The sequence below is a fragment of the Protopterus annectens genome, chromosome 4.part1, assembly GCF_019279795.1.
Source record: "Protopterus annectens isolate FY-2018-M chromosome 4.part1, PAN1.0, whole genome shotgun sequence".
NCBI lineage: Eukaryota > Metazoa > Chordata > Ceratodontiformes > Protopteridae > Protopterus > Protopterus annectens.
Genome location: NC_056734.1, coordinates 627834615 through 627861871, shown reverse-complemented (window position 1 = coordinate 627861871; position 27257 = coordinate 627834615). Strand labels below are relative to the sequence as shown.

The following is a 27257-nucleotide window of genomic DNA, read 5'->3' as shown; positions in this document are numbered from 1 at the left end:
CTTACATTCTTAAGTTCCAATGTTAAGTTGTCAATCTCGCCTTCATTCTTGCTGGATGGGTTCGGAGCCGATCCTCGGCTCCGACTCGGCCAATACTAAAAGCTCGAGAGCTAATTCCACCGGCTCGAGGCTCCCCTATATCCCACAATGCTAGGTGGTAACTACTCAGATCTCGTTTGCCGCTATAGCTACGAGGTGCTCTTCTTACCGGCTCAGGCACGTAAGTGAATTTTTACCTTTGAGGTAGTACTAATTCCCCTTTCTTTTCTTAGTTATATATATTGTTATTGTTTGTGTTAGTTTTTAGTTCTATCGACCCTTCTTTTTTGATTCCCACCCCTCTTGTTGTTGTTGTTCTAGGCCTTCGGCCTTTCCCTCACCCCAGTCCCTTTTTTCAGTTAGTGTTGTAGGGGCTTGTGTGCTTGTGTTTTTGGCTACTTTTCTTTAATTTCTTAGTGTAGAGTGTCTGTGTGTGTGTTTGAGACAGCCCCTCTTCCTTAATGTCTAAGGATAAGGTCTCAGGCTTCAAGAAGTATGACTCGTGCTGTCAGAAGATGTCTCTGACAGACGGTCACACTTCTTGTGTGTACTGCCTGGGACCTGTGCACCTGCAGGACTCTTGTGCTGTCTGCCATGGTTTCAGCCCTCGAGTCCTGCAGGAGCGCAAAAACAAGCTCATCTTAAGGGGCTTGTTAAAGCCTGAAGGCCCCCCGACTCAGTCTGGGTCGGGGAAGCCTTCGAAAACTTCAAAACAGTCGACTCCTGCTCTTGAGTCGACTGTGGAGAAGTCGAAGCAGGCTTCGTCATCGGCTCCGGCTGGAGCCGATGTTCTTAGGCCTCAAACCGTTACCTCGGCTTCAGCTGGAGCAGAGGCTGATAAGTCTTCATCGGCTCTGATACCATCATCGGAGCCACTGTCTAAAAAGAGGTCCAGATCCCCCTCAAGCGGGTCTCTTCTTAAACCTCTTAGCGTTACTTCGGCTCCGGCTGGAGCCGAAGCTAGTAAGTCCCCATCGGCTCCGATACCATTATCAGAGCCATTTTACAGAAAGAGGTCCAGGTCCCCCTCCATCGGATCTGTGCACTCGGCGCCAGGTTCCCCTCTCCTTTCGGAGCGGAGTCACAAAACCCATTCCTCTCGGTCTTCCAGGTTGTCAGACCATGATATGCAGAGGGTGGTGAGTAGACTTCTTAAGTCCGAGGCACTGGCCCAAATGCTCCATAGCCCGACTCATCCGTCATTGGCTATTCCCGTCCCAGATTACATTCCTCCTCTGACTCCTTCGAGTTCGGAGCCAAGGCTTGTTGGAGCCATGATTGTCGGTGCGTCGGATCCGATACCTTCCATTTCGGCTCCATCGTCTGCTCCGATCTCCTCTTTGAAGGGATCTTGGCGCTGGACTTCCCTCGTCGGCTCCGAGGGGGCGAGTGGCATCGGACCCTTGTCCGACCCCGCTCTCCCTCTCGGGGCTTCGGCGCTGGTGAGTTCGGCTCCGACATCGGCTTCGGAGCCGTCTCTGTCGGTGCCGGGAGGGGTCCTTGTCTCTTCGGAGCGAGGGCCTCGGGCCTTGCCTGACAGAGATGCCTTCGAGGTCATGCGGAGCGTGCTAGAACCAGGTTCTGCCCCTCAGTCGGCTCCCTCAGCCCCTCCATCTACAGTGCCTGCGGTGATTTCTACTCACCCCTTTGTCTCACACCGCAGCGAACCAACTCCTCAAGATTCCCCATTGGGAATTTCCTCCTCTTCCAAGGTCTCTCCTGACCCTGCAGGAGATCCCCCTAGGAAGAGGCAGTGCAAGAGGAAGCACATTGACTCCCCTGAGTCTATCACCTCTGACACTGACTTAGAGGAATCCGAAGGGTCCCCTCGTTCCCCCTCTGAGGATGTCTCCTTTGCGGACATCCTTGAAATCCTCAAACAGAGGGGGAATTGGCCAGCCCTTAACCCTTCGGAGGATGAGTCAGTGTATCTTGAGGCGTTTGGTTCTCGCCCTTCTACCTCCTGGATGTCCCCTCCCTTTGACCCCCTTATGGAAGTGGTGGCAAGGAAGGCTTGGACGGCTCCTGACTCAGTGGAACCCACCCCGAGGAGACCATCCAAATTTATCACTGCCCCCACAGACAAACAGTTTTTATCCAAAGGTGTCCCTGTTGATGCCATGGTGGTGGCTGCGGCCACAAAGAAGGAATTAGCTGATCCTTCGGTTCCTGTCCATCCTCCTAATAAAGAATCTAGGACCATGGACAGGTACGGCAAGCGGATGTTTTAGTCAGTGACCTTTTCAATGCGGTCGCTGAACTACTTATGCCACTTCACCCGTCTCCAAAGAGATTTACTCAAGGATATGGGTGAACTGATGAAGGATCCTACAGCTGAGGGGTTCAAAGACACAATGAACTCCCAGTTGGCGACCCTAAATTCAATCGTGAACTCCTCCATGCGGCTAGTCTCCTACGCAGCAGATGGAGTGAGTAGATCTGCAGGCACAGGAGTTGCCTTACGAAGGCATGCCTGGATGCAGCTATGCAACTTTGCGGACCCTTTCAAGGCGTCCTTCACCAATTCCCCTTTTGATGGATCATCTTTGTTTGGTCCTCAGGTGAAGGATACATTGACCAGGTGCGAGGTGGAAGGTAAGACTCTCTCTGCAATAGGAGTCCGTTTTTCCACCCCTTCTAGACCCTATCCCAAAGGTCAGAGGGGAGGAAAGATGTGGTTCCGAAAACAATCCCAGGGAGTCTCATCTGACGCACAAGGCTGATTCCCCCCTAGAGGCAGAGGGGGGAAATAATAATAGACGCCGCCCCAGAGGCAGAGGAGGTCCGCAAAACCAGGGTAGCATAGAGGTGTTCTCTGACAAACCCTTTCAGCACCCCTGAGGGGCTGCCCGGCTGTCCGCCTTCGGAGGCAGTCGGGGGAAGATTATCGCTGTACCCAGAAGCCTGGCTTTCCCTAACTCAAGACAAATGGGTACAGTCGATCATATCCGAGGGTTACAAAATTCCCTTTATTCATATTCCAACCCAACCAAAAAGATCCCTTCCAGATGTTCCACCCGGTCTAAGGGAAAAAGCAGTATTAGAAGTGTCCCGGTCTAAGGGAAAAAGCAGCATTAGAAGTGTCAAAGCTGCTGTCAAAAAGAGTCATCCAATCAGTCCCAGCAGACCAGCAAGGATCCGGAATCTACTCCAAATTCTTTTTGGTACCAAAAAAAAACAGGGGACTGGAGACACATTCTGGATCTCAGCCACTTAAACAAGTTTGTCAAAAAAACAAAATTCCGGATGGTCACGCTACAGTCCATCCTACCCTTCTTGGGTCAGGACAATTGGATGTGCTCAATAGATCTTCAGGATACGTACTATCACATCAAAATGAACCGACGCTCCAGGAGATATCTCCGCTTCAGGCTGGGAGCCAATCACTACCAATTCAGGGCCCTGCCCTTTGGTCTCACTACAGCCCCCCGGGTGTTCACCAAATGCATGGCAGTGGTCACGGCTCACTTGAGGCACCAGGGATTCCAGGTGTTTCCATATCTGGACGATTGGCTCCTTACTGCCACCACCAGACATCAGCTTCTCCTATCCAGGGATTTCACCATTCAAACCTGTCAAGCTCTAGGCATTTCAATAAATTTCAAAAAATCTGCCTTGTCGCCTTGTCGGTCTATTACTTTCATAGGCGCCAAATTAGATACACAGACCCTTTCAGCCACTCTCACAGAGCAGAGGGTTTTAGACATCCGGAACCAAGTATCCCTTCTATCGCAATTGGTCAAAGTCAAAGCCAGACTGGTATTGAAGGTACTAGGACTCATGGCAGCAGCTATTCCCCTTCTCCCCTTAGCTCGCTTTTACATGAGGATCCTCCAATGGATGCTCTTTACCCAATGGTCCTTTCAACGACTCCCAATGTCCCACACCATACTGATAACTCAAGTATGCAAGAATCATCTGTCTTGGTGGGTCACGTCACCTCAACTTCTCCAAGGAAGACCCTTCACTCTCCCCCCTCCAGTTGCCACGTTGACAACAGATGCCTCCCTGATCGGGTGGGGGGGGGGCATTATCAGGGCAGGACAGTCCAGGGCACGTGGCAACCCTTCGAGTGCCACTTGCACATAAATGTCTTAGAGATGAGAGCAGTGCTTTTAGCGTTGCAAGCCTTTCACGACTCTCTTCCCAAAGGGACTATTGCAATTCAAACGGACATGTCCATGGTGTGGTACATCAACAAACAAGGCGGAACCAGATCATACCCTTTATGTCGAGAAGCACTCAGACTTTGGCAATGGGCGATCTCTTCTCAGCGTTTTCTGATAGCGACGCATATTCCCGGGAAATCCAACGTCATTGCAGACAAGTTGAGCAGAGCAATTCTCATGCCGCATGAGTGGTCTCTAAAGAAATCTATTCTAGAAGAGGTATTTCTAAGATGGGGCCATCCTTGCTGCGATCTTTTTGCTACTCCCCAAAACAGCAAGTGTCAAGACTTCTTCACTCTCTTCCCGTTGCCAGGCCATCCCACCAGAGACGCTCTAGTCCACGATTGGCCCCGGGGACTTCTGTATGCCTTTCCCCCCTTTCCACTGATACCTCAACTAATTCAGAAAGCCATCGCCTTGAGAGTGACTATGATCCTCATTGCCCCTTACTGGTCTCGACAGATATGGTTCCCCTTTCTTCATCGCTACCTTTTGGAGCAGCCTTGGCACCTGGACCCAGTACCAGATCTGATTACCCATCAGTCGGGTCAGCTGCACCAATCTCTGTCTTCCCTAAACCTCACAGCGTGGTTTCTCCAATTCCTACCTTAGCCAGGCTTCCCTTAATATCTCACTCGGTCCGAGATATCTTGATAGCCTCTCATAAATCCTCTACCCGGAGGATTTATACTAGTAAATGGAAACGTTTTTCCCTTTGGGCATCATCGAAAAGCATTGATCCTTTTACTGCACCTATCCAGTCTATTTTAGACTTTCTAGCAGAACTTTTTCATTTAGGATCTTCTGCATCAGCCATTAGAGTTCAGTTGGCTGCCATATCAGATTTTCATGTTGGTGTCTCAGAATCCAGCATCATGGCTCACAAACTCTGTAAAGCCTTCTTAAGAGGTGTATTTCTTCTCAAACCTCCAATCAAAGACCCTCCGCCTCAATGGGATTTAAACTTGGTTCTGGCATCTTTAATTCTTCCCCCCTTCGAACCAGCGGCTTCATGTTCTCTGAAATTGCTTTCTTGGAAGACACTTTTTCTGGTAGCTATAACTTCAGCGAAAAGAGTATCAGAACTCCATGCTCTATGCAGTCGCCCTCCTTACTTAGTTTTTCACAAAGACAGGGTATCTCTCCGGACTAATCCATCCTTTTTACCAAAAATGTCTTCTCAAATTAATCTAAACCAGGTTATTGATCTCCCCGTTTTTTTCCCTAACTATTCAAGTAGGTCAGAGCAAAAGCTGCATTTTTTAGATGTTCATCGCCAACTGAGATATTACTTAGACAGAACTAAACAACTCAGGAAATCTGATCAATTGTTTCTGTCATATGCAGAAGGAAGATTGGGCCTTCCAGTCACTAAAGTATCTCTGTCTAGATGGCTCACATCTACAGTTACTTTCATCTATGAGACCAGACATCAAAAATCACCCTCAAGACCTAGAGCTCATTCAACTAAGGCATTAGCTACACCCATAGCCTTTCAGGACAGGTTGCCAATAGACTCAATTTGTGCAGCAGCCACCTGGGCTTCTCCTCATACATTCATTTCACATTACAAATTGGACATGGTTTCCAGAAGCCGTGCCAATTTTGGTTCCACTGTTCTCAAGAGTCTGTTCCGATAGGCCACCCGGGATAAGGTGCTAGGGACGCGGTCCCATCCAGCAAGAATGAAGGCGAGATTGACAACTTAACATTAAGAAGTTATGTACCTACCATAACGTTCCATGTTAGTTGTCTTCTTCTCGCGTCCCTCCCTCCTTCCCCCAAGCCTGGACAGACCGACCGGAATTCTTTTGTGTTTCTTCCTCTGAAAATTGTTACTCCATTCTTGGAGTATAGTATTGCTTGGTATAGCTACCAAACGAGATCTGAGTAGTTACCGCCTAGCATTGTGGGATATAGGGGAGCCTCGAGCCGGTGGAATTAGCTCTCGAGCTTTTAGTATTGGCCGAGTCGGAGCCGAGGATCGGCTCCGAACCCATCCAGCAAGAAAGAAGGCGAGAAGAAGACAACTAACATGGAACGTTATGGTAGGTACATAACTTCTTATTTTATCCCACCCAGTAGTTGTCACTTGAAGAAAAACTGTCTTCCCTAATAAGCATTGAATAATGTTCCTTGCCCATTCCTTAAATTCCTCTCTGTTTAACAGATAATTAAGAAAGCACCTGCTTCTCATTTTGCTTTGTTATCCTACATCTTTATCTTAGTTTTTTTATTGGCGCATGATCTGAAGTAGTTTTTGGATGTTTGTCACAGCTTTTATTTAAATACACATGCTCTTATGAGATATAATTTCTGTCCAGTGTAGAGCAGTTCTTGTACTTTGGGCAGTATACAGAGTCTCAGATATTTCTTTATTGTTTTATATAGTCCCCAATCTCGGTCCACCTCATATATCCCAGTCCCCAACCATAATTGTTATTCCTTGCTCAAAACTGATTATTTCTCCCAAAAATATCTCAAGCTTCATAATGGCAGTTTTAGGTGGAAGATAAATTAATACATGCTAGTATAATCCTCCTTTCCTGCCGTAATCCCTTGCTGCCACAAATCTAGCATCATTAGCTTGTTTTACGCTCTTTTTCACTACTGGAGCTATTTTAGTAGTCAGTACTATTACTCTCTTTTCCTTTTTCTCTTAATGTTCTGCTGAATGTCCACTCTGAAATGCTTTCTTTGTCAAATTCACATGTTCATTTCTATCCGCACATGTCTGCTGTAACATTGCTATTTGCAGCCGGCACCCCTTCATGGATTCCAATACTCTGTTTATTGATTGTTTGTTTTTCTGTATCTGTAAATCCATTTACATTCCAAAATATTATGGACAAAGTATCCATTGTGAAAGCTGTTGCTTACACCTGTTGTACTTGATTTTGCTTTTGAATGTAAAGTTCTAACTTTTAGCTTGCATGTAGACATTAATGTTTAGCTGTTTATTTACATTTGAATCTGTCACATTTTCCAAACTTTTTGCTTTATTTATTTATTATTTATTTATTTGACATTTATTAACCGGGTTAGTCCAGCTGAACCAGTGGCCCGTTTTCAGTAGCGACCTGATGAGAAAAGCTCCAGAAATACAAACAAAAAGATAACTTAGTAGGCAATATACAAAACCCAAGAAAAACAGTGCAGCAATACAACATAAGCAAAAATTACATATGCAGTAATCAGGTGAAACAAATAACTGTAATAAAAATAAAACAAAATGAAGTAAATACAGCTAGTACATTTAAGTATTTACAATAATGACATATCTTTCCCAGGTAGTATAATGTAGTATTGTCTAGTGAGCAGATTAATCGTTGAATTATTAGATGTAGACAAGTAGTGAAAAGAACAAGAAAGGAAAATGCAGATTATGGAGGATTTAAGGACAGTCTTTGAGTTCAGAAAGTAATGCTCTGCTTAAGTTTTAAAGCAGCTGGAACTAGTGATGCTACGAATGTGAGGTGGTAGCCTCACAGCCCTTAATGAAAACAAAAATCTGCATAGTTTTTCAGATCACTGAATCATTTTAACTTACAAACAACACACAAAAACTGTATACATTTTCAGAAATGTTTACCTTTCCAGTGAAAGCAATTGCCACAAATTGATGGCCACAACTTCAGTCATTATCTTATGTAATACTAAGATTACTCATGCTAAAGAGCACATTACAGCCTGTGTTTCATTTACAGTGATTGCCATCTGTTTTTTTAACATAGCTGTAGCTCCCTCTCAGATGTGAAAAAAAAAAAACAATTTACATATTTTAAGTAAGCATTTGCTTTTAGCCCTAAGAAAAATTGTACTGCGTACCTTTACGTATACAAAGTTATATGTGTATTGTTATAACAAAATATTTTAAGTTCTACGGCTGTTAGGGAGGCAACTAATTTTGTAACATTTTCACTTTCAACAAATTAAAACTTCATTTAGTTTTTCTCTGATCTGCTTAACAGTGCACATTTAAGTGTTAATTACAATGTATCTTAGATACTTCATTCAGCAGACAGTGCTCAGACCTCTTATGACTAATTGCTTGTACCTGCAGAATTTTCTCCAAGTAAAATCAATAATTGACTTTGCAGGTGCACAAAAGGATCTTTGTAAATGTCTCTCAGGGTGATTACTCATCTCCCTTATCATTAATCACCTGTATCTGTAGACTTCTGTCCCAGCGAAACCCATTGCTAATGGAAAAAGTAGCTAGTGAATTTACAAATACAAGAACTTTCATTTTACATGATCTTTAACTTCTTATTTTTCAGGCCTATTTGCTTAAAAAAAAGTAATGACATTGTTCTTGAAATAATAACAACAATACCCATTTGTTAACCAGGTAAGCTCACATGGCACACAGTCCCCTTTTCAGGGATGTCCCAGGAGCAATGTCTGGTTAAGTGAGTTGCTCAAGGTCACACAAGTAGGCATATGACGGCTGAGAGAATCAAATCCTTTATCACAGGAACAGCAGCTCACAGCCTTAGCCCTCTGCACCAACTGCCAGAATGCCACATATATAAAACAGGGGAAATTGTTTTAGATCTTCATATACTGTGATCAGTACCCTTTTACATCCCCCACCCAAGCAGCCCAAGAGCAGAACATTATATTAACATTAACATGCTTCTGTCTATCCTTTCTTACCTTATTGCAGTATAAAATCTGGACACTTTACAACTAACCTTTGCTTTATTTTCTTTAACGCGTAAATCAGTCACTGATAAGACACCCCCAACCTTGCATTTAAAGTACCTGTGACTGCACACTGTATAACACTGATTTACGATATAACATTGTAGTTTACTTAATGAATGTTGTTATACAAATGTCACTACATACAAAACATGTTTTAGTTGCATTTACTTCTTCAGTCCATTCAGTTTTCGTGTAAACATTAATGACATAAAGTAGGATTAATGCTTTATATTCCACCCACCAGTTTAACACAGCCAACAGAATTTCATGTTTTCTTCAGCCATTTCTTGCAAAGCCGCAATTCACATATTTATTTCTGTATTTAATAGGATCGGTGCTTTATAGTCTCCCATTTATTTGTTAATTTCAGTATTGCTGATTTCCATCTTGATACTTTCCATCTTCCAACACCAGTTGCTTGTTTAGATCCAAGTAACTCCTGATTGTTTTAGTCAGCTCCTGTATGTGTGTCTGTCACTCAAGCATTTTCCTTTGGAATTATGGAAAAGGTTTTACTAGCAAAATCTCTTTATGGGGGTTCTTGCTTTTAGAAAATTAAAAAGCAGAGTCCCTTTCTAATTGCTGGATCACTCTTTGTTGGCTAAACTTTATTTCCACCAAAGACAGTTCTGCATCCAAAAATATATTTTTATAAAAATGTCTTTGATCCTCCAGGGAAAAAAAAAATTGACTAAAGCTGGATACATCACATGAATCTCACACCTACCTATCATCATTCCCTGATCACTGGGATAGTTATGCATCTCTTATGCCTGGGATATAGTGAGTAATCATTTTTCATAAACATTGTGCTGTACCAGTTTTAATACGTGTCTCTTCTATCATAGTTTTTTAAGGAGCAGCTCTTTCTGCTGTTATGATGGCATCATTACTGATATAGGTCTTGGCTGCTTTCTCATGGCAAGATTTGGAGCATACACATGATCCATGCTCTTCTCTTGCTGAAATCCTGCTTTGGAGCACCAGTCCACTTACTTATTTGTACTTTCATAAAGTTGATGTAATCTGTTCCTTCCATTTTTTCTGGTACAGAAGAACATCTCGTCTTTTCTCCTTGTGCTCTGCCTGCTAACTCTTCTATTTTCTGGAAGACTCCTTTTTGAGAAGCTTCATGCCCAGGCAGTCTTTTTTATTTTCATTTCAAAGCCTGTGATTTTTACAGTTTTATCAGTTCATTTGAATAGCTAATTAACAGTTCTTCTGCGTTTTTAGCCTTTTGTGATTTGGCTTTGTATATTTCTTCAGTGTTTCACTCATAAACATTTCTTGAGTATATTTGATTTATTTTTTTTCTCTCAATTGCTATAGACCATCTCCAGCACCAAAGCTGAAACTGGAACAGCTTTTTTGCTGAACAGCTGCAAGATTCTTCTCACCCAGAACCTTTTCTTCTCCTTTTCTGGTGGATTTCTTCTTACTTCCTCCATTTTTTTTCTTTCAGTCATCCAGACATTGTAATTACTAGCCAGTAAATGGATTTTCCCCAGATTAATAACTTTAACTGTAACTTAATTGTAGGCAAAAACAAAACCACTGCACCAGATAAAGTCCAGACCAGGCTCCAAAAATATAATGCAAGACATCTAAGCAGACAAAGGACACGCACGGCATAAAACCAAGCAATTTATTTAGTAAAAAACATGTAAGCACTTTCCCGTAGTACTCCTACGTTTCATCAGACATAAAATTCTGTCATAAGCCTAAACATTTTAAACACTGTTAAACCAATCACTCCTAGCAACCTTTTTCCCTCCAATTAAATAATTAGTGGAAACCAAGTGATTTAAAGTAACCTAACACTTTAGCAAAATAAATACGTTTTAGTATGTTCCAACCACAACTTAAATAATAGATTTCCGATATAATAAATAAGGCAATATTGCAGATATCTAAACAGTATAATATGCATCAAACATAAACCATCTCATCATGCTGTTGTGACTGTACTGATGCTTTGGGAAATTTAATGCAGAACTGCATCAACAAAGGCTGAAACAGTCCTGCCATCCACATAGTTAACTAAGTATACACCTTATATGTAACTTAATTGTATTAATGTTGTCACCTGGTGGTGGTAAAAATGTATTTCATGTCCAGGTTGGCAGGAGTTTGTTATTCTGGTGAAGTCTTCACAGAGGGAAGAAAGCTCTTAACCTGTTCTAATAAACAAGTTGTTCAGTGTACCAATGGTGCTTCTTTTGAATTCTGATCTAGTTTTATTGGTTTTAGTAGATATATGTATGTGCATGCATACACACACACCCTATACATACTTGGATGGTATATGTCAAAAAAAAGATGTGAACATTCTCCAAGCAGATCTTGGCAAATTAGTAATGACTTCCATACTATAATAGTTGAAAAGTTATCTAGTGTAAATTGCTGCAGAGTTGTGATATATTGTTTTTTAATTTCCTTATAGAACTGTGAAATCCTTAGTATGCTAATGCAGCAGTTGTATTTTGTAACCATTTTTTTTTATTTCCAGGCTTGAAGAATGTCGAATTATGTCTTCAGCAAAAAGGCCTTTGTGGTTAAACTGGGAAAATCCTGATATAATGTCCGAACAGCTTTTCCAAAATAATGAAATCATTTTTAAAAACGGTGATGGTAAGAACTCTCCTCTCCTTAACTCTGCTGCATACTAAAACTGTTTTCTTCACTGTGTAGCAAATGTTTGTATATCATTTGCGACTTGATTCAGCAGTTCATGCAAAGAGAATTTCCACCTCCAGGCAGCAGTATTCCACTTTTGACAGTAACGTGTGTCTTTGAGTGTAGTATGGGTGTCCACCACTAAGAATGCACAAGAGACTTATTCCCCTCCTTGGGACTTAATTTCTTTTTATTGAGAAAATTTTGTTACTGCTGACCCTATCACCTGAGCAGCAGTTAGTTGCTTTTGTGGAAAATACCTTTCTTAGTTGCCATCAACTTATCAAGGGAATTTATAAGCTAAAAGCACTAATATGCACATAAATTTGTATAGTCTTTGATAAGAACAAAGTGGCTTTCAGAACCAGTCCTTCATGCCCACAGTGATCACATAGCTGGCCTTAAATCATACCATTTAGTTGCCTGTTTTTCTACCCTGATTCCCAAAATAAAGGACAAAGTGCCTTAAACATGATGAATGTGCACTGGAAAATCACGTTCAACAAAACCAAAGCCTTCAGAAAATCAAAACTGCTGATCTGAAGTAGTTAACTTCATTTATCTGCAACCTGTGGGCATTCGGATCCATATCGGATCCGAGCCGGCAACATTTTCCAAGCATCTGCTCCATGCTCCTCCCCTTACCCATAATACCTCACATCTCCTACCTTCCCTCAGATCTCGTTTGCCGCTTCACGCATACACATCGTGGTCTCTTTAGCTCCAAGTTGGGTGTAGTAAGAGGAAGTTTTTTCTGATATATTTAGTGTGTGTGTGTGTGTGTGTGTGTGTGTGTGTGTGTGTGTGGTCGATTATCAACCCCTTCCTCCCCTTAGCTGTTAGTCGGTTTTCTGTTTTAAAAAAAAACAAAAAAAAAAGTAGATTAAAAAAATTAAAGTTTGTAAGGTAGTGTGTAGGCCTAACCTGACCTTAGTGTGTGCGTGTTAGTTTTGGCTGAATGGGTTTTTGTGATGGTTGAGCAGCCAAAACCAACCTTTAAAAGATGCACATGGTATGGCCACAGGCTTTCACCGGCTGATGGCCACACTCTGTGTGTTATTTGGCTGGGTGTTCCCCATCTATCTTTGCCTTGTAGTGTGTGTGCAGGGTTCAACCCTAGGAACTTGAAGGAAAGGAAGGCAAAGCTGGTAGCTAAGGGCCTTCTACCAGTATCTGCCTTGCACACGGCAACCTCAACCTCGGCTCCTGTAGCTGATCCAACCCCCTCAGGCTGGGACTCAACCTCCCTCTAAGCCTTCTGAAGTGGGGACTAAAAGTAAGGAAAATGAGAAGAAAGATAAGGACAAGAGCGGGGATAGGCACCGCAAGCGATCTCCAGAGCAGGAGCCTTTTCCTAGCCCGCCTACCAAAGTTATCAGAACTACCTCTCCTCGGCTCCACTCCCTGAGTTTCTCCCCGGAGCTGACTGAGCCCTCGGACCCGAGGCCTTCTTCGAGGTCGTCGCACCGACCAGCCAGAGTCTGAGTCTGTTGGAGCTAAACATGGACAGGATGATGCGGAGGTTCATTCGGACCGAAATCCAAATGGGAGTCTTGCCAGGCCCCTCTCCAGCTGGAGAGGGGACCTCCATGCCCTTCTTCCATCCAATCTCTACTTCACCGATCCGCCCTGCGGTTTTGGGGTGTATGGATCCAAAAATTCTTGGAGCTGGGGGTTCAGCGCCGACGATTCCTCCAACCTCGACACCGGCGCTTACCTTGAGTTCCTGGGATCAGACCTGTTCAGATCTGAGCAACTCTCGGGGCCGAGAATGGGGAGTCGGATCCGAGGGAACAGCGGTGTCTTTGACCCGACTTTGTCGGATCCTAGCCGTTCCTTCGGAACCCCAGCTACCTTGGCCTCAGCCCCAATCCTCACGGCAGAGCTGAGGAGAGCTTCCTCCTTATTGGTTGCTAAGGAGGTGCGCTCTCCTTCGGTATTCGTGGTGGAGAGGGTTCTCTTCCAAGGATTGAGACGCAGCCCATTGCCTTGGACTCTGCCCAGGCTCCCGTGAATTTGGTCACGACTCCCATCAGCTTGTCCCAGGGACAGCCCGTGCTAGAGGACCCACAGGTGGATCCCATCATGGTACCCCCCATGACTTGCGAGCCCTCTTCAGAGAGTCCCACTGAAGAGGGTCTCTGTAAGCACTCGTGTAAGAGGAGGCACATGGACTCCCCCGAGTCCCTCACAGAAGATACTGACTTGGATGAAGGTGAAGGTTCCCCCAGGTCACCTCCTGAGGATGTCTCCTTTGGAGACATCATGGAAATCCTCCACCAGAGGGGAGGTTGGTCAGCCCTAAAACCCTCTATGGATGAGTCAGTATTCCTGGAGGCCTTTGGCGATCTCCACCAGTCTGTTTCTGATTGCAATGCACATCCCGGGATGCTCCAACATTTTAGTGGACAGACTGAGTCGGGCTATTCTAATGACATATGAGTGCTCTCTGAAACAATCTATAGTGGAGGAGATCTTCATTGCATGGGGCCAGCCTTGCTGCGATCTCTTCACATCTCCTTCCAAAGCGAAGTGCAGCAAGTTCTTCATTCTGATCCCCTCACCAGGGGACTTCCCCAGAGATGCTCTCGTCCATGCTTGGCCTCCCAGGTTACTGTATGCTTACCCCCGTTACCTCTCATTCCGAAGTTTCTTCAGAAAGCTTGCCGACTGGGGTGCAAAGTGATCCTCATTGCCCCGTTCTGGCCTCGTCAGGTGTGGTTCCCCTTCCTCTGGTCTCATGTTCTAACTCCTCCTCGGATTCTGGATCCTTGCCCGGATCTCATCTCTCATCCCTCGGGCATCTCTCCACCCGATCTGGACAGCCTCAAGCTGACGGCTTGGTTGCTCCAGTTCCCCTGATTGCTAGGACTCCTGGTCTGTCATCTTCAGTAAAGACTATTCTGGTGGCATCCCACAAAGCTTCCACTAGGAAGGTTTATCGCAGCAAATGAAAATGCTTCTCTATTTGGGCCTCTCAGCGGAACCTAGATCCCTTTACAGCCCCGGTTCCTGCAGTGTTGGAGTTTTTGTCCAATATTTTCCAACAAGGGGCTAGTTCTTCTACGGTAAAGGTACAACTGGTGGCCATCTCTAATTTTCATGTCCGTGAAAATATGAATTTTCTGAAAGGCACCTTTCTTTTACGCCCTCCGGTTAAGGATTCGGTCCCTCCTTGGGACCTTACCCTAGTTCTGCAGGTATTAGTTGCTCCCCCCTTCGAACCAACGGCATCAGTAGAGTTGAAGTTCTTATCCAGGAAGACAGCTTTCCTAGTGGCCATTATTTCGGCCAGAAGAGTTTCTGAGATCCAAGATTTGTCTGCTGTGCCCCCTTACTTGATCTTTCATAAGGATAGGGTTTCGCTCCACATGAACTCTTCTTTCTTACCGAAAGTTGCCTCTGAATCAAATATTAACCAGACGATTAACTTGCCTGTTTTCTTTCCAAATTTTCAGAACAAGGGTGAATATAAACTGCATTTGCTAGATGTTCATAGACAGCTTTGTTTCTATTTACATAGGACTAAACCCTTTCGTAAGTCTGACCAGTTATTCACGTCCTTTTCTAGACCCCTTTTGGGCAAAGCCATATCCAAGGTCTCCTTAGCTAGATGGATTACACAATGTATACTGTAAGTCTGTAAGGACAAAGGTCTGTCCCTGCCTGGTCCTGTTAAAGCTCATTCTACCACATCTGTGGTAACTTCTGCTGCTTTTTGGTCTAGGGTTTCACTGGATGATATCTGTGCAGCAGCGACCTGGGCAAGGTCACATACATTTATTTCTCATTATAAGTTGGATTTGATCTCTAGAGGGAGAGCATCCTTTGGCTCTGCAGTGCTCAAGAATATCCTTCCATGAGGGCCTCCCAGGAGTTTTAGTAGCTGGAGACTCTGTCCCACAGGTTGCAGATAAATGAAGTTAAGTACTTCAGATAAAGAAGTTATGTACTCACCATAACGTTCCATCTGAGTAGTTATACTTCATTTTCTGCAACCGTCCCACCCTCCTTCCCCCGAACCTGTTCTACGATAGTGCTGTTATTGAGTTGCTGATAGTTTGGATAGTGGTAAACTCGATCTGAGGGAAGGTAGGAGATGTGAGGGATTATGGGTAAGGGGTGGAGCTTGGAGCAGATGCTTGGAAAATGTTGCCGGCTCAAATCCGATATGGATCCGAATACCCACAGGTTGCAGGAAATGAAGTATAACTACTCAGATGGAAGGTTATGGTGAGTACATAACTTCTTTTTTGTCTCATCCTTTTCAGGATATGAAGTAGATTGGTATCTAAACAAATGCTTACTAAACCGCTGGCTGGACTGCATCATTGTCTGCTGTAACCCCCTTTGAAAAATTTGGGAGCCAAAAAGAGGCCCATTCTTCCATAACATCCATCAATACAGTAAGCTTCTTTAGAATTTTTTTTCATCAGAGCATTTGTTTGGAAGTCATGTGAACTTCCATTCATACTTTTTCCAAACAGTGTAAATGCGGCAAACAGTCTCATTAAGAATTGTTTTGTCTCTTTTATTCTTCAAGGGATGCTTTAATTCTTCCATTAGGTCTAGACTCAGAGTACTTTACAACTTAATTTGATGTTCTGACTTACTTTGATGTTCTGCCATTTATTAAGAATGTCATAGCAGCAGCAGCAGTGATTTTTTTTTTTAAAACACCTTTATTAGATTATCACTTAAGACATAAGAAAACACACTTTAAAAGAAAGGAAAACAAGCCATTTTAACATTTTTTCCATTCAAATACAATATGCATCACATGTATTTTCTTTGCTGCTATCATCAGTCCAACATTACAAAAAATGCTGGTCTTGCCTTCCCTTAAACCTCACCCCTCTCTTTTTGAACATTATTATGCATGTTTTGTTCCCACAATTTCAATTTACTTCTATATAATTTTCTCCTTCCCTTTTCTAAAGATCCTTCTTCCAGTTTTAATCTCTTTTTTATAATATTCAGTGCTTCAAATGCAGTTGGTATGGACTTAGATTTCCATTTTTTTTAGTAATTGCTTTTTTAGTTGCCAACAGAATTAAACTTAGTAAGGCTTTACTATGTCTAAGCAACTTAGATCCTGTGTCCCAGCTGAAAAGAATCAGTTCCTTACTCATAGCCATTTGCTTACCCACTATTTCTGACAGATTACTATGTAGGGGATTTTTTAAATATGCCAACTCATTACACTCCCAAAAACTCATGTTCCAAGTTACCTCGTTCTTGTCTGTCACACCTCTAACATTTGCTGTCAACCTGAGGAAAATTTTTTTGAAATCTGCTTGGGGTGTAAAAATAACCATGCAGACACTTCCAAGCAAAGATCCTAAACCTTCCGGACATGGTTGCATACTTGGTAGCTATTTATATCTTTTCCAATTGTTTTCTTGTAAATTGATTTTGTAATTTCTCTTCCCAATCTTTTCTAAGCTCCTCTGATTGATTCTTATAGTTATCATGCAATATTTTATATGCCCTACTAATTACCGCTTTAACAACTGCTTCTGTTCTAGAGTCAACTAAACCTCTACCAGAGCAGGCTGTTTACTTAAAATCCTTCTATCCCTTTTGTCTTTGCTTGTACTCTGAGATCAAGCCCTGGTAGGGAAGGCAGTCTCCAGCTTGCAGTCCAAATGTCTGCTTGTCATCATCCCAGTTATTTGCTTCCAGTATCTTGGATCCTTTTCCAGGTTTCTACGATAAATTCCAGACCCCTCTTGCTTATTTTCTGTACCCCTACTTGCAGGCATCCCTATTGACAAAATCTCTTTTCTCCATTCTTTTATTGGCATAGTTCTTAGAAAACTTTCTGCTATTTCATGAAAATAATATTCTGTATAGTTGTTTTTCTCCTTAAGGGTCTGCATCCATAATCCCACTCTCTCTCTCTCTCTCCATTTCTTGAACTACCCCTTGCTCCCTCATCATCCTTTTCCACTTTGAATTGTAACCTTCTGCTTGTGTTACATATATAAGCCTCACCTCTGTAGCCCTAAAATATCCCTTCAAATCAGGTTAAACCTAAACCACCTTGTTCTATTGGAAAGATCAACTTATCTCACTTAGTCTTACCCTCTTTCCGTACCAGATGAATTCTTTCAATCCTTTATTAATTATTGTCCACAACTTCTCCTCAGGTTGTTAAGAGTATTCTGGCCCTTGTACAAGACTAAAGGTACTAAAACATTTTAAAGTTTTGTGTCTTACTATGCATATCCATAAATAAGAGTTTCCAGTTTTTCTGTTTTTATATTATCTTTTATTCAGTTTATTCCCACATGTCCTTAGCTGCCATAACAGAAGCCTTTTTAATCCATACTCCTTAATACTTCATCTTATGTCCCAATAAATGTGGGTATTGCTGAAACAATTGTGTGTGGGTACCTAATTTATGGCTGTAGCCTTTGTTTTATCTTCATTAATTTTATACCCCTAAACACTTGAAACTGTTTCAAAATGTTCCTCAACACTGAGGTGAACTTTTCTGGATTGAGCAGATACAGAATATTATCTGCAGATAGAGATCTTTTCTTGATTACCATACCAGTTATTATCATACCAATTATGTCTTTGTATTTCTGAGTCCCTTATTTTCTTTGCCAGTGGCTCTATATGTAAAGTAAATAAAGAAGAGGACACCCCTCCCTGGTTTCTTTGTTCAAACATACCATGTGTGAGGAGAACCTCCCACTTTAATTCTTGCCTCTGATCTTTCATATATCCTTATAATTAACCTTATTATTGCATCAGGGAATGCAAATGCTTCCAATGCCCTACTTATGAAATCCCAGCTTACTTTGTCAAATGCTTTCTCTGCGTTGAGGCCCAGCCACTACAGAGGTATTTTCTTACACTGTTTTCCCCTCTGGATCATCATTGTCCTATTAATGTCAAATGTTTGTCTGCCATCCACAAAATAACACTGATCCATATCTATCAATTGTGTTAACACCTTTGCCATTCTTTTAGCTAGTATAGACAAAAGCAATTTATAATCATGGTTTAAAATTGAAATGCATCTATATGAAGCTGATTCTGAAGGGTGTTTGTCATCTTCAGGTAACACAGCCACCAGAACTTTCTTCCAAGATGTTAGTGTTTCCCCTCCTTTTAAAATACCATTAAACAAAGTCTTCCAGATCTTTATTACTTTCTTTCCTCCTAATTTCCACACTTCCACAGGAATACCATCTGTTTCTGGGGACTGTTCTGAAGACTCTCCAAAGCTAAGAATACAGCATCCATGGGACCAGACGACATCCCGGCCTGTGTACTACATGAACTGCAAAATGAACTGGAACCTCACCTAAGTGTCATGTTTAATCATAGCCTTACCTCAGGCTTCATGCCCATTGAGTGGCGCACAGCTACAGTTATCCCACTCCACAAGGGGGGATCCACCTTGGATCCTGGGAACTACCGTCCCATCAGTCTGACTAGCCTGATCTGCAAGGCCATGGAACGTATTATCATGGAACTTGTAAACAAAGACATTGGCAACCTTCAAACACTGGACCTCACCCAGTTTGGGTTCGTGAAGGGCCGATCTTGTCTCCTGAACCTGATTGACTTCTTTGAATCAGTCTCCAGAGCTGCGGACGACGGTAGGGCAGTCCGCACAGCCTATCTGGACCTCGCCAAGGCCTTCAACACCATCCCCGACTCTGGAATCACAGATAAACTTACTAAGCTGGGCATTAATTCCTACGTCACTCGGGTTGCCAACTAGCTTACTGACAGAACCCACACTGTAAATGTAGCCCACTCCAAATCCAGCTCCAGACAAGTGGAGTACCTCAGGGTTCAATCCTGGGGCTGCTCTTGTTTGGCATCTACTTCTCTGAAGTACAGGCCAACACTAAGGGACTCCGGCTAACAAAGTTCACAGATGACTGCAAACTGGGAGCCATTGTTGAATCCCCAAATGATGTGGATATTCTACAAAAGTGTCTTACAGAAACAGATGCTTGGTGCCAGAGCCATGGGCTCAAGCTCAATGCCAAAAAATGTATAGTTATCCCCTTTGGGAAATAACATGTACCTGTGAATTACCACATAGGTGGCAGTACACTAAACACCGAAAGTGTGATGAGAGACTTAAGTACACAGGTGGACAGTGGTCTCACCTTCGATAACCATATCGCCACAACAGTCAGGAAATCCTTCTATGTGGCACACCTCATCACTAAGGGCTTATCATCCAGAAAAAAGGAGGTCATTGTCCCACTGTACTCATCCCTCATTAGACCCATTATAGAATACACCGCCCCGTTTGGTATGCATCTCTCAGGACATCTGCAACAACTGGAAAGGCCGCAGAAATACCTCACTAAAAGAATCACAGGCCTAAAGCAGATGCCCTGTGCTGACCGTCTAAAAAAAACTCCAGCTATACTCTGTTGCATATCGTCTACTCAGAGGCGATCTCTGTTAACATACAAGGCCATGTCAAACCCAGAGCTGTTGGACATGCTACACTTAAAGAAATCCCAATCCCTCAGAGCCACATGCTCCAGGGATCTAAACCTTGTCACCACAATGAACAAAACATACTGGAGAGGGATAGTTTTCTGACCCAGAGACTCCCCAGACTCTGGAGTAGACTGCCCATACATGTCAAGCAGAGCGCTGCTTTGGCCCTCTTCAAAAGGAACCTTGACAATTGGATGGGAGATAGGGAATTCACCCCAGGGATCACGTCAGTTGCCCTGCTAGACAGGAGTCCAGGGAAGAAAATATTGTGGGAAGAAATAGCCAGGGAATTGTTTTGGCTAGGCTTGTATAGGCCCTAGGGCCGATAGCCTAGTACCAACCTATGATTAGTTATACATCACTGTTTAACTCATCACCTTGTATCTTAACTGTTAGTTGTTGAGTCTCGTCTACCTGGCATACTTGAATATTTCCATTTGTACTTTTTGTTGATTTCCACATTTCTGTGCTTTATACAAATTTCCCAGAATATTTCTAAAAACCTGTCTCTTGTTGCGACCCTGTTTTTTTAAACTCCATTTACTCTCTATCCCAGTTACTGGCTATAACTTCTGTAGATATTTCTGTCTTCCCTAATAACTCTTGAATAATTTCCATTACCCTTTCTTTATATTCCTCCCTTTTTAATAGGTAAGTGGGAAAGCACCGTTGCCTTATTTTTACTTCATTGCCCTGTTTTATGTGAGTTTTTATTGGTGCATGATCAGAAATAGTTATTGGATGTGTGTTGAAGTTTTCAATTTAAATGCATGTGTTCCTGTGAAATACAATTTCTGACTAGTCTAGCCCATTTATTGTACCTTACGGAGTAATATGTGAATTCTGTCTGAGCTCCTACCACTGAAATCACATCTTCCATACCAAATAGTTTCAAAACTTTCTTTAGAACTCTACCCTCTTTTGTTATATTGTCTCTTCTTTGTCCACAGTACATCCGTACTACTGCCAATCAAATTCCAATCCCCACCTTTAAATAATATTCACTGATGAAAGTTGATTATTTCTCCCAAAATTTTCTTAAGATCCAGTAATATCAGTTTTTAGTGGATTGTAAATGCATGCCATTGTAATCCTCCTCCTCCCCCCTTGCCATTAGCCCACTACTGCCAGAAATCTTCCATTTTTGTCTTTTTTTTACTCATCTATGACTACTAACCCCTCTAGCAATTAAGTTTAATTACTCAGCTTTTCCAATGTCCCTGAAATTCTACTGAATATCCATTCTGAAATCCTCTCCCTGTCAAACTTGGTGGCTTCTTCCATTCGGTCTACCCATAGTCTTTTTAAAGCCAAGGTGGACAGGATGATGTGGAGGTTTATCTGGACCCAGATTCAGACGGGAGTCTTGCCTGCTCCCTCCCCTTCTGGGTTGGGAGCATGGCGTCCACCTTCCTTCCCATTGCTTCTTCTCCTATAAGACCTCCTGCTTCTGAGTTATCAGGTCCAAGGTTTCCCAGCATTGATGGGTAGGTGCTGGTGGCTCCAGGTACCTCAATGGTGGCCATTGCCCTAAGTGGCTTGGCTCTGACCTTTTCAGAACCATCCAACTCTTGCAGCCATAGTCTTGGCCCCAGATCTGTGGGAATGGCGTCGGCTTCATGATTTTCAGAGTCCGGCCCTTCCACTCTTGAGTCCCAGCATCTGGAGGCTCAGATCCAGCTCCCCCTTCAGCACTGAGAGTGGCGGATCTGGTTCTACTTATCTCTGCTATGGGGATTTGTTTCCCTCTGCTTTCTATGTGATGGAGAGGGTTCTCTCAGTTCTGTCATGACCCTTGACACAGTCTTCCTCTGAGTCCATCCTGGCTCTCTGTCTTTCTTGCCTGGATTCCACCATCCTGCCCCCTCAGGTTTAGTTTGTCTCCGCTACGCCCCAAGGGGTTCTACCTGGGAGCTTTCTGAGGTTTCCAAGTCTTCCCCAGAAACTCCCCTTTAGGAGCTCCCTCGGAAACGCATGTGCAAAAGGAGACATTTGGACTCTCCACCGGAGTCCCTCACTGAAGACACCGACTTGGAGGAAGGGGAGAGTTCCCCCCAATCACCCCCTAATGATGTCTCCTTCAGAGTTCCTGGGCCACCGTGGGGAGTGGTCTATCAAAAAATCAAATCCAGATGAGTCAGCGTTCCTGGAGGCATTTGGCACAGGACTCTCTACCTCCTGAGTGTCCCCTCCTGTGGATCCCCTTGTGGACTTAATTTCATCCAGGACATGGAAGGAACCAGATATGGTTGAGGCTATCCCCAAGCATCCAGCCAAAATACTCTGTGCCCCTTCAGATAGGCAACATTGGTCGAAGGGACCCACGGTAGATGCCATGGTGGTTGTGGTGGCCTTCAAGAAAGAGCTCATTCAGAAGAGCTGCAGGTTCCATTCACCGGACCGAGTGTCATGCCATAGACTGTTTTGGGATGCAGGCTTACACCTAAGCAACATTTGCTTTGTGTGCGCTGAATTACATGGCACACATCATCAGGCTGCAGTGGGACCTGGTTAAAGAGGTCACTGAGTCTGCCCCATGGTGCATGTCAGCAGAGGTGGTTTTCTCCTACCATGGGCCACCCTTACTTCCATATCCAATACTTCTATGAGACTCCTGTCACATGCCACTGAAGGTGCCTCTAGAGCTGCTGGAGCAGGTGTAGCCATCAGGCGTCACACCTGTCTCCAGCTTTATGCTTTCTTGGAGCCCTTTAAGGCATCGTTTACAAATGCCCCCATGATGGATCTACTCTCTTTGGTAAGACCGTTTGAAACACACTAGTCCAGAGCGAGAAAGACGGGAAGACCTTGTCTGCCATTGTCATTTTCTTCTCAACCCTGAAACTATCCTTTTCCAGGAATCAACACGGGATGAAAAAAATGTGGTTTCAAAAGTCTCAGGGTTTTTCCCACGATGCTGAGGATTCGCCTTCCCCCCCGAAGCAGAGGGGGATACGATAGACTCCACCCTCATGGCAGAAGAGGGTCCAAGGAACCAAGGATCTCATGATTCTTTCCTGGACAAACCCTTGAAACAACCCTGAAGGGTTGACTGACTGCTCATCTCTGGAGGCAGTTGAGGGACATCTTTCTCTGCACCCAACAGCCTTGGGAGCAGATCACCGACGATCATTGGGTTTTGCAGATCATATCCAGAGGATACTCAGTCCCCTTCTTTCAATCCACAGTCCCGCCGAAACATCCCACCCACGCAATGGAAGTAGGCAGCAGTAGAAATTTCCAGACTGCTCGATAAGCGAGTCATCCAGCTCACCCCCCCCCCCCCGACCAATCTGGATCAGGCATCTAGTCCAGGTTCTTTTTAGTGCCAAAGAAAATGTGGGACTTAAGACCCATCCTGGATCTTTCAACCCTAAACTTGTCAGTTGCAAAGACAAAATTTTGGATGGTCACCCTCCAATCCCTTCTGCCCTTTCTGCAGAAAGACGACTGGATGTGCTCAGTGGACCTCCAAGATGGGTACTATCACATCAAGATGAACAGGTGCTGTTGGAGGTTCCTCCACTTCTGACTGGGAGCCAGTCATTATCAGTTCAGACTGCACCCCTTTGGGCTCACCACTGCCCCCAGGGTGTTCACCAAAGTGATGGCAGTAGTGGCGGCTCACTTGCAGCTGCAAGGGTTCCAGGTCTTTCCCCACCTGGACGATTGGTTCCTTTCTGATCCCTCCAGGCATCTACTTTGTCAAGCCAGGGATCTTCTTCTCAAGACTGCTCACCATTTCGGCATAACCATAAATTTCAACAAGTCCCATTTGGAACCAATACAAGTTCTAGACTTCTTTAGGTCTCGCTTAGTAGTCAAAACAAGGTGTTTCTACCCCCAGACAGACTGTTTTCTCTACGACATCATGTCTCGTACATTGTTCAAGCACAGTGTCTCCTGTGGCTTCAGTTCTTTGGGTGTTGGGGTCAATGGCGGCCACGATCACTGTTGTTCCAGCAGCTCACCTTCATATGAAGGTCCTCCAATGGACTCTGGTGGTTCAGTGGTCATTGCTAGACCTGCCCTTATCTCATCTGGTTTGGCTTTCTAGAGCTTGCAAAACTTCGTTCCTCTGGTGGCTTCAGTCACCGGATTTTCTTCTGGGTTGTCCATTCATCTTTCCAACCCCTGTGATCATAGTGACCACAGACTCCACCCTGCTCGGGTGGGGGGGGGGCATTGCCTGGGAAGGACTGTCCAAGGCACGTGGTCTTCCCTGGAGACCCATCTGCATATCGGCGTCCTGGAGATGAGGGCAGTGCTGTTGGCTTTGCAAGCTCTACATACCCATCTTCCTCTAGGTGCGATTGCCATTCAGACAGACAATATGTCTGTAGTCTGGTACATCAACAAACACCAGGGGACCAGATCTTACCCTCTTTGCTGCAAAGCCATGAGATTGTGGGAGTGGGTAATCTCCGGCCATTTTCTGGTAGCAATGCACATTCTTGTGAGGTCCAACATACTGGCAGACAGGCCCAGCAGGTCTATTCTGATGCCTTTCGAGTGGTGTCTGAATCCTTCAGTAGCGGAACAGATCTTTCTAAAGTGTGGTCAGCCTTGCTGCGATCTCTTCACTCTCTCCTTCAAACATGAAGTGCAGTAAGTATTTCACTCTGAACCCCCCTAGAGATTCTCTAGTTCATGCTTGGTCCATGGTCTTCTATATGCTTACTTCCACTCCCTCTAATTCTCAGATTCATTCAGAAAGAATGACAGCTGGGGAGCTTAGTGATCCTCATTGCCCCTTTCTGACCTCACCACGTTTGGTTCCCTCTCTGTGGTCTTATGTACTGCATCCTCCTTGGATGCTAGATCCAGTTCTGGACCTGATCATGCATCTCTTAGGGATTCCGCACCCAGACTAAGTCAACCTGAAGCTCATGGCTTGGCTGCTCCAGTTCCAGTGGTAGTTAAGACTCTTCTGCTGTTAAGAAGATTTTAGTAGTGGCTCACAAGTCTTCCACCAGGAAGGTTTATTCCAGTAAGTGGAAGCATTTCTTTATATGGGCTTCTCAGCATGATTTTGATCCCTTTACTCACACAGTTCCCTCCATTTTGGAGTTTTTGGCAGATATTTTTAATCATGGCTTTAGATTTTTCTACAGTAAAGTTACAATTGGCAGCAATCTCTTATCATAAAGGAGAGAATTCAGCTTCCTTAGCTTCCTCCCAGCTTTGTAAGGCCTTTTTGAAGGGTACCTTTTTACTTGGGCATCTGGTCAAGGACCCAACGCCCCCTTGGAATCTTGCCCTAGTGCTGCAAGCCTTGGTTTCTCCTCCTTTCAAACCAGCGGCTACAGTTGACTTGCAGTTTCTGTCTTGGAAGATTGCCTTTTTGGTTGCCATTACTTTGGCCAAGAGATTTTCAGAGATCCAAGCCTTATCTGTCAAGCCTCCTTATGTGGTGTTTCATAAAGATAGGGTCTCCCTATGGACAAATACCTCATTCCTTCCAAAAGTGGCATCATAATCTAATATTAACCAAGTCATTAATCTTCCTGTTTTCTTCCCAAATTTCCAGGATAAAGGAGAGTATAAATTGCACTTGCTTGATGTTCACAGGCAGCCATGTTTCTATTTGCATAGAACAAAATGCTTTTGTAAGTCTGATCAACTTGCTAACCCCTTCTTGGGAAAACCTGTCTCAAAGGTGACTATTGCTCACTGATTTCTGACTGCATTTCATTAGCCTATAGAGATAAAGGGTTATCTCCACCAATGGCATGTCTGGGAGCATTTCATCAGGTTCGTAGCTACTTCTGTGGCTTTTTGGTCCAGGATTTGTTTAGGTGATATTTGCTCTGCAGCTGCCTGGACATCATCTCATATGTTTATCTCCCATTATAAATTGGATCTTTTTTCCAGGGGCAGGGCATCCTTTGGGTCAGCCATTCTCTGGAACATCCTTCCATGAGGACCTCTCAGGGCTCTTTGTTAGTTGTGGACTCTGTCCAACAGGTTGAAAACCACTTCAGATAAAAAAGTTATTTACTCACCATAACATTCTATCTGAGTTGTTGTTTTTCATTTGTATTCAACCGTCCCTCCCTCCTACCCCCTGACTTATGTGGGCTGTGTAGTGGACTGGATGGAAGAGACATAGCCCCTCTACTCTGGTGAGTTTTTCTTGTTGAGCATGGGTGATCATGCCAGAGTCTTTAGGCATATGTTTAGGTTGGGGTGCTACTGTCTGCAGCAAGCTTTATCTGAGGGGGAGGAGGGAGACAGGGGTATTATGGACAGGGGAGGAGCTTGGAGCCAATGCTGGAAAAGGCGGCCTGGTCAGATCCGTGCTGGATCCATATCCCACATGTTGAAGACAAATGAAAAGCAACAACTCAGGTGGAAAGTTACGGTGAGTACATAACTTTTTTCTTTCTTCTCCAGTCGAACCTGTGTCACATTTTTGAAGACTTTTTATTTTAATGAAAACCCTCAAACAAAAAACTAAATACAAAACACCACCATCCCTTTTTAACTTGGAACAAATTTCACAAAACTGTGTACATTTTCAAAATATGAAGTTTAACCTCCAGAAGGGAACAATTGTCCCAAATTGACGTTGCCCCATATTGACAGCTGCACCTACAGGCATTATCTAACGTAAAATTCAGGTTACCCATGATAAAGCACATGCTACAGCATGTGATCCCACTTAAACTGATCTCTCTCCCTCCCAGATATTGTGTGCTTTCAGAAAACATTAACATTTGATGCTGTCTTCTTCATTCCTCCTCATGATAGGGCATGGGATCCAATCCTTGGGTCTGGCTTGGCCCATTCTCCAGACTTGGATCCAACTCTTGAGCTCCTCCCTCTTACCCATAATGCACCACACCCACCCAAACATCTCCAATGTCATTTGCCCCTTCAGCATCCGGATGTGGATCTCTGTGCTCTCGAGCTGTGCTTATTTTCTCAGTGATTTCAGGCTAGTGAATATTTCAGATTTTGTTGGTGCTGTAAGTTATCCTCCTCATGATAGGCACCAGTCTCAGATATTTTGCTTTTTCTTAGTTCCGTGTTTAAGGGAGGGGCTAGCTTCTCTACCATAAAGCTTCAATTAGCTGCAATTTCTAATTTTCACACTGCTAGCCAATCTCGTTCCCTGTCCACCTTTAGATTATGCAGATCTTTTATGAAAGATATGCTCTTGTTGAGGCTTCC

At 43.8% G+C, this 27257-nt stretch overlaps 1 protein-coding gene across 1 annotated transcript in view; it reads left to right on the top strand.

The window, feature by feature from the left end:
• Nucleotides 1–27257, top strand: part of PIK3CA (phosphatidylinositol-4,5-bisphosphate 3-kinase catalytic subunit alpha) — a 1902358-nt gene that overhangs the window by 1482621 nt on the left and 392480 nt on the right. Inside the window, exon 26 of the mRNA XM_044070443.1 lies at nt 11428–11549. Coding sequence (XP_043926378.1) covers nt 11428–11549 — 122 coding nt within the window. The remainder of the gene's footprint in view (nt 1–11427; nt 11550–27257) is intronic.